The 12,969-nt window shown below is 33.8% G+C and overlaps 1 protein-coding gene across 2 annotated transcripts in view; it reads left to right on the top strand.

Moving 5' to 3' along the window:
• Positions 1-7,401, top strand: part of LOC149410161 (sodium- and chloride-dependent transporter XTRP3) — a 150,358-nt gene extending 142,957 nt beyond the window's left edge. The window contains exons 12-14 of one of the 2 annotated variants that reach the window (XM_089648609.1): positions 389-466; positions 1,374-1,502; positions 5,062-5,187. In XM_089648609.1, coding sequence (XP_089504735.1) covers positions 389-466; positions 1,374-1,499 — 204 coding nt within the window. In that variant the 3' untranslated portion in view covers positions 1,500-1,502; positions 5,062-5,187. Of the gene's footprint in view, positions 1-388; positions 467-1,373; positions 1,503-5,061 lie in introns of both variants that reach the window. The other variant, XM_089648610.1, reaches the window with a different exon arrangement.
• Positions 7,402-12,969: the final 5,568 nt, after the last annotated feature.

Here is a 12,969-nt window from a genome sequence, read left to right as displayed (position 1 = left end):
ATTCCGCGGCAACTCCCCAATTGATCTGACCCCCTCTTCTGCTGTAGGGAGAAGAAGATTATAGCGTAGCGTGACCCCTCAATCTGATCGGCCACGCCTAAATAAGCATTAATGCACATAGTGTAATGTGTCTTCGGCTTAATAAAGCTAACATAACCTATAAAATACATATTTAAATATCCAACCTAAACACAAAATTGTTTCGTTTTTTATAATACGGAAATACTGTTAACCAATGATCATCCAATTAACTTATTACTATGTTATCCATGCTAAATCACCATCATAGTCCATCCTAAAATGCTGTCCTAACCTTACCTAAAAATGCTAATGAGCTAACCTTCTGCTACTAATGTACCTGTGACTGTTTGCACGGAATGTTCTACAGGTGATGAGTCCTGACTATTCACCGGGAGCACCTTTGGAGCCGCCTGGAATGACACGATTCACAATTGGAGATTTTGAGGTTAGGGTGAAACACTGCTATTACTTTTTTAAAACATGGAAATATTATCAAACATATCTACAAGAACCTGCCTAAATACTGGATGAATAGTTGCTGTGGGTTAAATTTCCTCGTAATGCAATAAGAAGAATATTGTAAAAGTTCTACACTATATTATTATTTTTGTAGTGACTTTTGGCAATCTTCTAATGGGCCTTACAGACGACACAATTTGGTTGAGCGGTTGTTAACAATCTGATCCAAACAAATTGAGTGATCTGTAATGCCTTTAACACTTCAAGTCAACTCGGCAGTTAATAATCTTTTTAACTTGAATGGTTATTGTTTTACACCGATTCTCGGCACAGATGAGTTCTTGATCAAATTATGACCTGCAGCCAAGCACTGAAACTGAAAAAATGTTGTTATGCTTGTCGGTTGGTGGAAATTTGATCAAAAGCTATGAAGTGCAAACAATCGGCGTTTAAAGGGGACCATTAAATGGCACTAGGTGATGAAGTGACAATGTCAAATGTGACAATGTCAAATGTGACAATGTCAAATGTGTCAATGTCAAATGTGACAATGTCAAATATGACAATGTCAAATGTGATAATGTCAAATGTGGCAATGTCAATTGTAACAATGTCAAATGTGACAATGTCAATTGTGATAATGTCAAATGTGGCAATGTCAATTGCGACAATGTCAAATATGACAATGTCAAATGTGACAATTTAAAAGCGATGTCAGTTTAAAAGAACCCAACCTTACTATTATTGGATTCATTCTCATTGAAGCCGAAAAATACAAAATATTCAGGTTTCTTCTATTAAATTATTTCAACGCTGCATGGGTTGAACACGAACTACAAGACAAGGTACATTTGAACATAATTAAAGCGCTGTAAACTGACTACTGACTGTAGGGAGGGTCCAGCAAGGCCGACGGGAAGAAGTACGGGGGCGCCGTGCCCCCCTTGCCGGGTCCCGAGTCCAACAAGCGCACCCCTCCGCCCTCCAACATCGCCCGCAACCGCCCCGCCAAACAGTAGAGGGTATACCACAAACAAACAATACTTACAACATAACCTCACTTCACCAATATAGTGTAAGATAATTAGTGCATATTATTAACATGATTCCATGACAAACTAGAGCAGTGACAAAATCATGAAACTAAAAAGCCATGGACAAAGCATTATACATAGTGCTATTTTGTATGAATGACTTGAAGCCGGGTGAGGGGATTTCCTGCCAGCCATCTTGTACGACAAACTTTTGAAATGATTTGTACGCAAAGATATTTGATGCAATTATAACGGCTTATTATTTATTTTTTTGGATATTTGTAATTGTATTTATATGATTTTAAATCTCCACTACTCATTTGATAAGACAGATAATGGAAAATGTCGTTAAAAAAATTAAGTAAGTATGGTCATTTTTCATAACACTTCCCCTTCACCCAGCGGCTTCAAATTGTTCTCGAATAGCTCCTTCCAGGGCCTCTTAGGTTCATAGACATGAACATTGAAGAAAAATAACAAATAAACAACAAACCTAACCTAACTAATTCTATATCATTTTATGTATTGTCACTGTTCTATTTTGGTTACCAATAAAATATACATTCCTAGATAGTGCAACTGTATTTTTATTTATTCTTTATTAGGTTAAAGGTGTTTTTTTTTCAGTAGCAGCATTTCTGCAATGTTTTTATTTTTCTTTACAGGACAGTGTATGGTCCTGCTGCTGAGAGTTCCGTTGTATTCTTTCTATTTCGGTTGCATGTGTCATTTATAAGAGGGAGAGGTTACAACGGAACTATCAATAGTGTGCCTATACAGGCAGTATACACGCAGTCATTGCGAATTCATCTCGATGTACGTCACGTTCAGCCGGTTTTATGTTTCAACAAATTCAGAGCACATAAATTGCAGATTTGCTGTCATCGCTATCTCTTTTTATAACACAAGTTTCATTTGTGGAGAAAGGTTATAATGGAGTTATCAGTAGTGACTCTGCCCTACGATGTCGATATAAACTATATTATATATTATAGTGACACAGTGTTCGACGAATTTTGGCAAAGTTTATAAAGGCCGCTTTGCGCAGTTGTTTATCTAAGGTTTTTTTTTAAACATGTGGAAGGGGATCAAACAAGAACAACTCGACTTAAGGAGAAGACGATAGGACAAGCCTTTCGACGTGGTGGTTTCAGCATGTACCTGGGCCTGCCATAACGGTGTTTGTAGAAGCCTTAAGCCCCAAGCGACTGTCAAACACGAAAGTCCCCTCTCCGTACCGCATACCTCTCCCCCAAACAAAAGGAACACTGTTTCAAGTCACAAAACAGTTTGACTGCTCTATCGTGTTTAAAAAGTCAACATTATTGTAAAATTAAAATCAAATGACATTACACGGTGATGGTTTCGCAATGATGACATGCATTATATATTAGTTGCCGTGGTTTTAGGCTACTTATTCTTTATCTATTAATTTATTTTATTTTAGCAGGCTAAAGATTATTTTTAATAGTGCAATGTTTTATAAAAACTTTTTGTTTATTTATAATTTACAGATTCACGGGAGAGAATTCTCACCAATCTGAAATGGTTGAAATTTTTTTGTCGGTGGGGGTTTTTCAGCTTTCAGCAGCTGTAGCTTTATAGTGTGCAAAAATTATTAACTATGCAATAACACATGACCTAGGAGAACCTAACCTCACTTTACTTATTATAGTTTGTTTTATTATTTGTATTGGTTACGGTTGATAAATTAATGGCTTTTTCCAGCTGAGATGGTGAACTGAAAATGCTGTGGATTAATGTTTAAAGAACCGAACCAGAAAAATAAAAAGTCGGTATGGTCTGGTGGCGTCGATATTTTGTGGATACAACGGAATCCGTGGATTCAAAAAAGAAATTGTTCCTCTTTTAGCCATTTGTGAGGATAAGTGTGTCAAACTGTACTAATAACTACCTCCGTAGTCGAGGGGTAAGGCTCTCGACTAGCATGCCGAAGATCGCGAGTTCAAATCCCGGCGTGCGCAAGTAAATTTTATTTGATTAATTTGTGTTATTTCACAATTTACTCTTTTAACACAGCAAATCTCTCAGAATCACTCTGGTGTATGAAACGTTGCTTGAAACGATTTTGACCATGTTTGGTGACCAGATCTGAATAGCCAGATACTTCCCCACCTTACTCTTTCCCATCTCTTTCCTCACCCCACTACCTTTAGCCTCACAACATGCCTCAATTACCTACAATGGGAGCAGTTGCGACTCTTGTGTGGTTTCATTGACACCATTTACTGCCTAAAATAAAGTTGTATCCGAAATCTTTAAGTTGTTTACAGTTATAAGTATCATTGTTTTAGGAATGAAAGTAAATATATTTTTTAAACTTTACTCGGCAATACTGGGTATATGTACTTTTAGCAATAATAAATTATGTTTAAATAAATTTGGGAAATGGAAATATTATTATTAATTTTTTTAGATATAATTTTATTTGATCTGTATTGCGATGCTATACTTTTACTAGTAATTTTTTAAATGTTTTTTTTTAGGAAAAACTAGTTTTAAATATTGTGAACCTTAGGTACTTGATAATTATTTTTTAATAAAATGCATGGTATTTTAAGCAAGCAATTTTTTAAATACTTTTTAAATCTAGTTACTATTTGCATGATTTAACTGAAAAATGTTCTTTTTTATTTTTACTCTTGCATAAAACTTGACATTATTTACGTGTATCATAAAACGATAATTAAGAAAATGAATCTTTTTTTTTCAAATTTTATTAAGACATCCAACTGAGCCCTAAACAGTTGTTTACTAGAAATCATTCTATGTCTTGACATAGTTAACTTTGCAGACAACCTAAAAAGAGAACTAACAAACAAACTGGCAAGTCATTCTCGATGCCGGTCTATGAAATGTCTAAACACTGACAGCGAAGTTAACCACTGATCTTGTTAAAACTTTTGTTTTCCTAAAGTGATAATCGTTGTTTAATTTTTACGCAATTTAAACATATACAGATTGTTACCTTCTTGTTAAAAATCACAGTTTGTAACTTGAATTGCATAGATTCACTTGCAATCTTCCAAAAGTAAGCCATAAGTGTGAACATATCAAATATAGAATTAAAATAATTGTCCGCTAAAATATATTATAAGTAGGTACTCTATTGCTTGTCTGGATTTAAAAAGATTCTGTTCATATTTTTCTTTTCACATCCATCAGTTCTAATTTTAAAAAGTTCTTACAAATGGAATTATGTTGTTTAACTAAAATAGACAAGTATTGGTAATATTTAAAATAAGGTACCTACCTAATGATATCCAAATGAATGTCAGTGTTTGGCAATTTAAATAGAAAGTTCTATGCAAAGTCACATCTCCCTTAACTTGATTTACGCGGCTGTCGCATATTTGATCCATCGGCGACTATCCCCGTACGCGGATGTTTTGCGTGTGATCCATGATCCATGAAGTATCACTAAAACACGAACATTGTATAAAAAGTGCCGTGTGATGGGATAGATTGCGTTGAAACAGCCAGCGTTGTAAAGGTTAGTACTTATACTGTTTAATTTGTTTACCAGGGTGACGATGAAGACTTCAACGATTCCCCGATTCACCGCCTGGGAGACTTTACACACAACTCCTCATCAGACGATGATTCTGCCCCTCCGCCCAACAACCGCCTGAGGCCCCCGATCCAGCAGGCACGCAGGCCCTTCCAGATGGAAGTCCTGGAGGACTACTAAACCACTGTCATTTTTTGCAGCTGTTGTTTCCAACCTTTCCTTTTTAACTGCTAAGTATAAAATGACATCAAGTATCAGCATGACATTTGGCGTTATCCAACTGTTAATAAACAATAGAATGCTCCCATGTCAACAAGATAACAAAATAATGCAATAATATGTAATGTTATGTTTTTTTTGACAATTGAAAGGTCCCCGTTAAATGCCGATAGTCTGTATTAGCTTTTGAACAAATTGTGATTAGTGGAAGAGGACAACTGTTGTGGTTAAATTCATCATCAGCTTATTACAATTTGCTAGAAAGCTGAAACGCATCTAGAATCGAGGTTTAATGGGGACCTTTCATATTGTCAAAAAAGCAAAATGGCGCTGATTGGCTATTTGATGACAATGTTGCATTTGAATTTTTGCAAAACAGTTAAGCAGAAAGTTCCCATGTCAATAGACAACAAAATGTGTCAATTGTTTAAAAGTTAATTTAACACAATCTAAACACTATTGCATTTGTAGGGAATACTAGTTCGATGGCTTTATTGATTATTCGTCAAATGTCTCTGTCTGTTAACCGAGGTTAATCCTTGCAAATGAGTTGTCTGGATTAGGTCCACGAATAAGTTCAGCTCTGGAAACAGTCATTCGCTCAGACATGGTTTAGGCCAAATTATAGCTAAGCGGTTATGAAGATTGGTTGGAAATGACTGCCATTAGCCATTGGATCAGTCGTTGAAGTCTATATTTATTTGTGATTGTAATTTATCTTATGCCATATTACTCATTTAAATGTGCCTGCCTTTTTGGTGCTTCTTTGACAGTTGAAATGTTGATTCCAATGAATTGTCACATTGTCAAGAGTCCAGAATAATGAACTGGTTAAAAAACAAAATAATACGCTATCTATTTCATAGGTACGTAATCTGAAATCTGTGTTATAACACTGTTACCCTCCCAACTTGTTAATCTGTCGAGTGATTTTATCTGGAGAGTAGTCGTTGACAGTTAAATTAGAGTTTGTGACACAGTTCCCGATTATCATATATCGGATTATATGCAAAGATGCAATAGAAATCAATTTAAACAAGAAAAATTAAGAAAACCGTTTGTTTTATTACTCAAATTCAATGTTGTGCTTCGAGCAATAGACCTCCATGTATTTTTCTTATTTCTCTATATGAATACATAATCCTTTTGTAGCATGGGACTTTGTGTGACACGGTGACAAAGCAATACGTTTTCTGTTTCACTGAGCAATCTTTAGGGGTCAGAAATCAAAAAATCCAAAATACACCATTGGCTGAAATGGCCTAAATTTGCAAAAGCATACAATCCGATATCTGTTAAGAAAACTTAAATATTAATCTAACAATGTTTCTAGCAACCAATTCGATAAGTCTCCTACGGTATTTTCTTATCTCAGCCCGTCGTCCCACGGGTCGGTGAGCAATCGACATAAACCAAATGCTGTAAGATCCTGCGCAGAAAAGTTCCACACTGAACTGCGCTGCAGAACGTAACCTTACTATAGTAAACTTAATTTTCTGCGCAGGATCTTGAAGCATTCGGTTTATGTAGATTGCTTACCAACCCGTGGGACGACAGCCTCAATTGATTACCCGATTAGGCAGGTAATAAATTATGTAATTATATAGGTATGTATTTAATTTTTATTTGATTTCGTGAACATTAATATATTTCAAGAGATCAAATATAAATAACGTACTGGATGAAACATTGCCGAATTTGTCCTGTTATAGTAATATTTATTTGTGATATTATTGTAATATTTCACATTTATTATACTTGAATAGCCCCACCTATTTATTTTCCAATCTAATTGGGAAACTGTTGAAACCAATGCATATTTTGAAACTGATTAACCCTTGCCAGTGTTGCAAGAGTGTAATATTATAATTAAGAACTATTTAATATAAGTATTTATTTTGGTGTCTCTGTGTTGGCAACACCCGCTAAATTAAATATACGACTTAAAAATTTGTAAATAAATGTTTGAACATAGAACGTATTGATTCGGAAAAATGATCTGTCATCCAAAATGGTTGCAAAACAACCATTTATTTATTTATACGTTTAAGTTAGAAAAATGCTATAAGCTATTTGTGCTTTGTTTAAAATTACTTACCTATTATGTTATATATTATATTTATATGCTACAAGTATTTTTTTATAAAATGTAAGAAGGTAGGAAGGTACCATTTATTTAGTTTGTTATATTTTTGTATGAGTTTTAATATTTATTTACATGGTACCTACACTAGATGTTGAATTACATTTCAGTGTTGCTTTTATTAAGTATATTTAAACAAAAAATGTTAAAATTTAAGTAAGTACCTACAGTAGAATCTTATTAAAATGGCACTAAATAAAATCTGGCTGCTGGCACTCAAATTCAAAAATAAAACACTTTGTTTTCTAAAAATAAATTTCAAAATCAGATAAAGTTTTTTGGATTCTTTGTAACAAAACTGAGAAACCGAAAAGTGCCAGATAAGTGTTTTTACTAAAAAAATCTGAAAAACATTTATTTTTTGTAAAATTTTCAAAAAGATAAGATGGTGAAAGGAATTGAATTGGAAAATTGAATATTTTAGATTAATTTATTAATATTTGTTGCGTACGACTTAGAAGATAAAATTTAATGGCTTTTAAATACGATTCCATAGATTTACTATTTAAGTAGATGTAGTACTAGTGATAGCCTGACTGGCTTCCCCCGAGCTCAATGCATTTTTTCTATAATATTTAGGATGCTGTTTACGATTCAAAATTTTTAAAAAGAAAAAAAAAAGTTATTTTTTCATTTCTTCTTCTTCTCAAGTCGTTGAATATAAAACTCTGTAAAAATTACATGTGCGGATTTTTTTTTTTTTCATATATCGTGAAGCACGGATATTTGAAGATGTTTCTAGAAATTCAAATGTAACATTGCAATCACTTTTATTGGCCAAACAGCGCCATTTTTTTAACTTTCCCATTAAACACCGATCCAAGGTCCATTTCAGATTTTAAACAAATTGTGTACAGTTATGCTTGTCAGCTGATCACAAAGTTAGAAAGCTGAAACAAAAGGGGTCCTTTCAAATGTCAAAAAACAAAATGGCGCCGATTGACCATTTGGTGACAATGTTACATTTGAATGTTTGTGAAACACTCCAACCTAATAATCAGTCTACACAATTTTTTTCATAGTTTAATTAATTCTTGTTTAAATAAAACTGAATTCTGCCAAAGTTAATATATATTGAATATGGTACAAGTATCATATAAAAACGTTCCTTAATATCTGAATTATAATCCAATAAAGTTTATATACTTACAGTTTTTTTTTAAGTTTTTTCTTGGTACGGTCGGGAAAATCACAGGTAATTATTAATTTTTGTTATTTCCAACTTGAAACTAATTTAAAATATCGTTGCCGTAGATTTCAAGAGAGTCAAGACACAAAATCATGAAGCTGAGAAAACGGCGGACAAAGATTTTTTGGTGACAAAAATGTAACATTTTATTTGTTAAAACTTTTTTGTTTTTAAAGACTTTGAACCTAAATAATTTGTAGTATTATCTTTTTTGTTATTTTGGTTGAATATCTACAAAAAATAGTATTTTGGAAATTATGTGTGTTAATATCTCTTGACAACTTAATATTGAAAGGAACCGATGGCAACAAAAGTAAAATAAAATTGTAAAACTAACTAACGATCCTGCCGTTTCTCTGCAGGGGTAGGCAGAGAGGATAAACCGCCAAACAACTTGGTCTTGGCACACACTCCTTGCCTCATTCACATTCATACTCTTCTATTATTCTGACTCTTGACATGGCCCGACTCTAGTATCTGATTCACTTGATTGTGCCATGTCTTCCTCGGGCGACCCCGACTTCTACTATTATTCGCATTATGGTCAAAAGAGTAAGGCCTCTCACGCCTGCATCTTTAATGGTTTTAAATTGCTTTTGTGTACTAAGCTCATGTTTGCCAAATTTGTGGTTTGGCTCCCTTGACATCTACTGCGACGATATTATCTTTGGTTAACTGATGACTTAACTGATAACACAAACCTAAAAAAGCCCTGGACAGAACAGTAGTGCGGGTTTGTATGAATGGCATTGAAGCCAATTCTAGGGTGAGGGGAAATTGTCTTACAGCCATCTTGAATGACTAACTTCTGAAATGATTTGTATGCAAAGTGGATCCTAATGAACTATTATAATTCTATTTTTGTACTGTTAACGCAGTTATAATGGGTTATGATTTTTTAGGGTATTGGATTGGACAAATAATGGGATATGTCATTAAAAAAATTAAGTAGTATCCCCCTCACCCAGCGGCGGCTACTTATTCTTGAATCACTCCGTCCAGGGCTTTTTAGGTCCATGTTGTCTAATGACCGCGCCATCTTGAATGACTTTTTGGTAAATATTAATTTGTGAATATTCCATCTTTAAAAAAAATGTCAGTTGATCAAATTGACGGTAATTTTTGGATAGGGCCTGACACGCTTATTACGAATATTTTTTAGAAAAAAACTTTATATTCGCCTTAATTACTATAAAAGAAAACTTTTTGCATTTCGGGCGGCGGAAAATTATGAATTTAAATTTTCAATTGCGTTAACCAAAATTCACTTCGCGAATCGATGCGGCGGCAATCAGCTGCCATTAGGTACGTCACTGTTATGTTGGTATCCCTGATACATTGATTTGTATCACAAACCATGTTACACAAACCTAGCGTAGCCGGTAAACTAGTTGAAAACTGGGATGTTTTTCTTGCCTTGACGCGAGCAGGCGTTATTAAGGGGCACTTTCCTTTGTATCACAAACCATATTACACAAACCTCGGCATCCCACGAAGATAGCAACGGTCGTATTTAGCTCTTGTTAATGCATCAGTGATACCAACATAACAGTGCGTTCCTAATGGCGTCGCGTTGTCGCCACATCGATTCGCGAAGTGAATTTTGGTTTTATGCAATTGAAAATCAAAATGCATAATTTTCCGCCGCCCGAAATGCAAAAAGTTTTCTTTTATAGTAATTAAGGCGAATATAAAGTTTTTTTCTAAAAATTATTCGTAATAAGCGTGTCAGGCCCTATCCAAAATTTACCAAATTGACAACATGATGTTGTGAGGTAATTTATACTACAACTGGGTAAATTTTAAATCAGCTTTTCCCTGTTAACACTCAAAACTAATATGTTTATTTCCTATAAGGGAGTAAGTAGTAGTTCCTATGAGGTATGGTTTTGTACGTAATTTGGACAAACTAATTTCAGAGTTACCTAGTTGTAGTAATTACTGAGAGGTAATGTTTTGAAAATCAGATTGTAATATTATTTAGAGATAGCCAAAATGGCACATCAAAATGTGATGCAAAAACCAAAAAAATGTATAGTATTTTGAATAGATAGTGTTTTTCGAATAGCAATGTGTTGAACACAGAAGAGATTGTTGCTTTGTGGAGGCTGGTGGACAAATATTTCATTTTAGACAAGAAATTATTTTTTACTACAAAACAGCCCATTCTAATACATTAAATAAAAACACTTATCTTCTATGAAACAATGTCTTCAATATAATTTTTACTAAAAGTATGTACATACATTGAAAAGTCGATATTATACTGACAAAACGACCGTTATCTATATGTGCGTCTTAAGAAAACAAATATATGGTGGAAATGCTGTATTTATTCTACTAGTATTTTCAATGGAAGATGCTCCATAGAAATAGCCTCATTGTTACACGGTTGGCATTTGCAGCATGAGATTGGCTTGTGCTGGTTTTTGTGTTTACTCCCTCCAAGAATGTACATTTCCCCTTTCTTTTCGTAAAACGAGTTCCGCATAGCATCCCCAAAGATGGCATAGGTGCTGGGGGGCAACTTAACATCTCCTGTGAAGAGTCAATATACATTTTTAAAGCAGTTGTTATTTCATACAAAGTAAGTGTTTTATTTATGAATGTAAGTTAGAAGTGTTGATTATTTTTAAAATTACTCAAAACTATTGACATTACATACTTCCTAACTAAATCAGTACTACCAACGTTTAAGGTTTGGTTAGATGTTCAAATTCAAATGTAACATTGTTATGAATTGACAAATCAGCGTCGTTTTATTTTTTTACATTTTAGAACTCCCCTTTGAACACCGATTCCAAGTTCGTTTCAGCTTTTGAACAATTTTTGATCAGCAGGAAAGTACAACTGTCATGTTGGTATACTTGTCAGCTGATCACAATTTAACAGAAAGCAAACGAACCTTGAATCAGGCGTGTGCCAACCTTTAAAATGTAAAAAAATCAACATGGCGCTGATTGACAATTTGATGACAATTTTACATTTGAATTTCTGTGAAACACCCCTACCTTAACGTTCCCCAAATAACATAAATTTTAAATTACTGAACAGAATCAATTTTCCCAATAATCACTCCTTTTATGCAGTATTATACTTTTCTCTCTGAACAGCATTTGATTTAGTTGTTTTTAAATATTAGAATAATTCTGCTGCTTTTATATTTAGTGAGATTTACAATGTAAATGAATTAATATTCAACAATTAATTAGCAATATTTAAAATATTGGAATATGTAATATCCTCCATAAGTAACGTTTACCAAAATGTACCTTAATATTAATTTTAAGATTTTTTTTTCAATTTTTTACCAATATTCTAGTATACTTAAAAACACTTTTAGTTAAATTCAAAACATCTATATTGGATACTGAAGAGAAAAACCGATGGAAATGTGTTGTGGGCGTGACTGTGTGCCCGAAGTAAGATGAAATTTACCTCACTCCGGGTAAAACTGATCAAAAATTTTCGAATATTGATTTTTTTTTCTTAAACAGATGCACAAAACACTGCCCCGTCTGGGGACTAGGAGTCGAAAGGTCTTAATATAAATTTACAAAATCAGTTTTCTTTAACCTTTTGAACGCGTTAATTTGCTCCGTTTTATCTATACCCGTACGCGGTACATATTTTCAAATACCTACACACGCAATTAAATGTCAAATTATAGCATTCTGGCATGATTTATTGGACTATATAGACAGAACATATTATTCTCCACAATATGATGACAAATCCTCGTGTGTCAACACTCTTAGATGTTTATAAAAACAAAAACATAAAATTTCATACAAAGAGGTACCGTATCTTTTGAATGTGGTCCCGCCATTCACTCTGCGTGTGTGTACTTAGGCCACTGCATTGATAGACACAAGTGGGACACCATGAGCACTTATCATTTTTAGTTATGAAAACTTTTTCTAAAACTGAACACTTAAATTTAATGCCACTTAATATAATAACAAAATTGAACTAACGCCATCTGTTGACAAAATTGTAAACTATAGCACTCGAAGTTGCTCACATGATTATCGATGTTTTTTAATGAAATACAATTTTATTTTCGAGAAATTCTTGTAGATGTCAGCATCGTGATAGTTCTACGAATGTTCAAGCGAGTGGGAAATAAATTTATGTCGAAAGACCGCTGGAATATCGGCATTCAAAGTTTCCGTATCAACTGTTGATACAGCCGCGTGTGGGTATGGACTTTTTGCCGTAACAACAGTTGATACGGCTGCGTGCAAAGAGTTAAAAATAGTAAAGATTACATTTCTGTCAGTTTATCTCTTGAGTGGAGACACTCCATGAGTAACATTTTTAAATTTAAAATTTACTTTAACATAATTTAATATTTATGTGTGTTCCATAA

Source organism: Hesperophylax consimilis, chromosome 28 (assembly GCF_061612785.1).
Source record: "Hesperophylax consimilis isolate HC1 chromosome 28, BYU_Hcon_1.0, whole genome shotgun sequence".
Taxonomy (NCBI): Eukaryota; Metazoa; Arthropoda; class Insecta; order Trichoptera; family Limnephilidae; genus Hesperophylax; species Hesperophylax consimilis.
The sequence above is the reverse complement of the archived record's forward strand: the minus strand, read 5'-3'. Positions and strand labels throughout refer to the sequence as shown.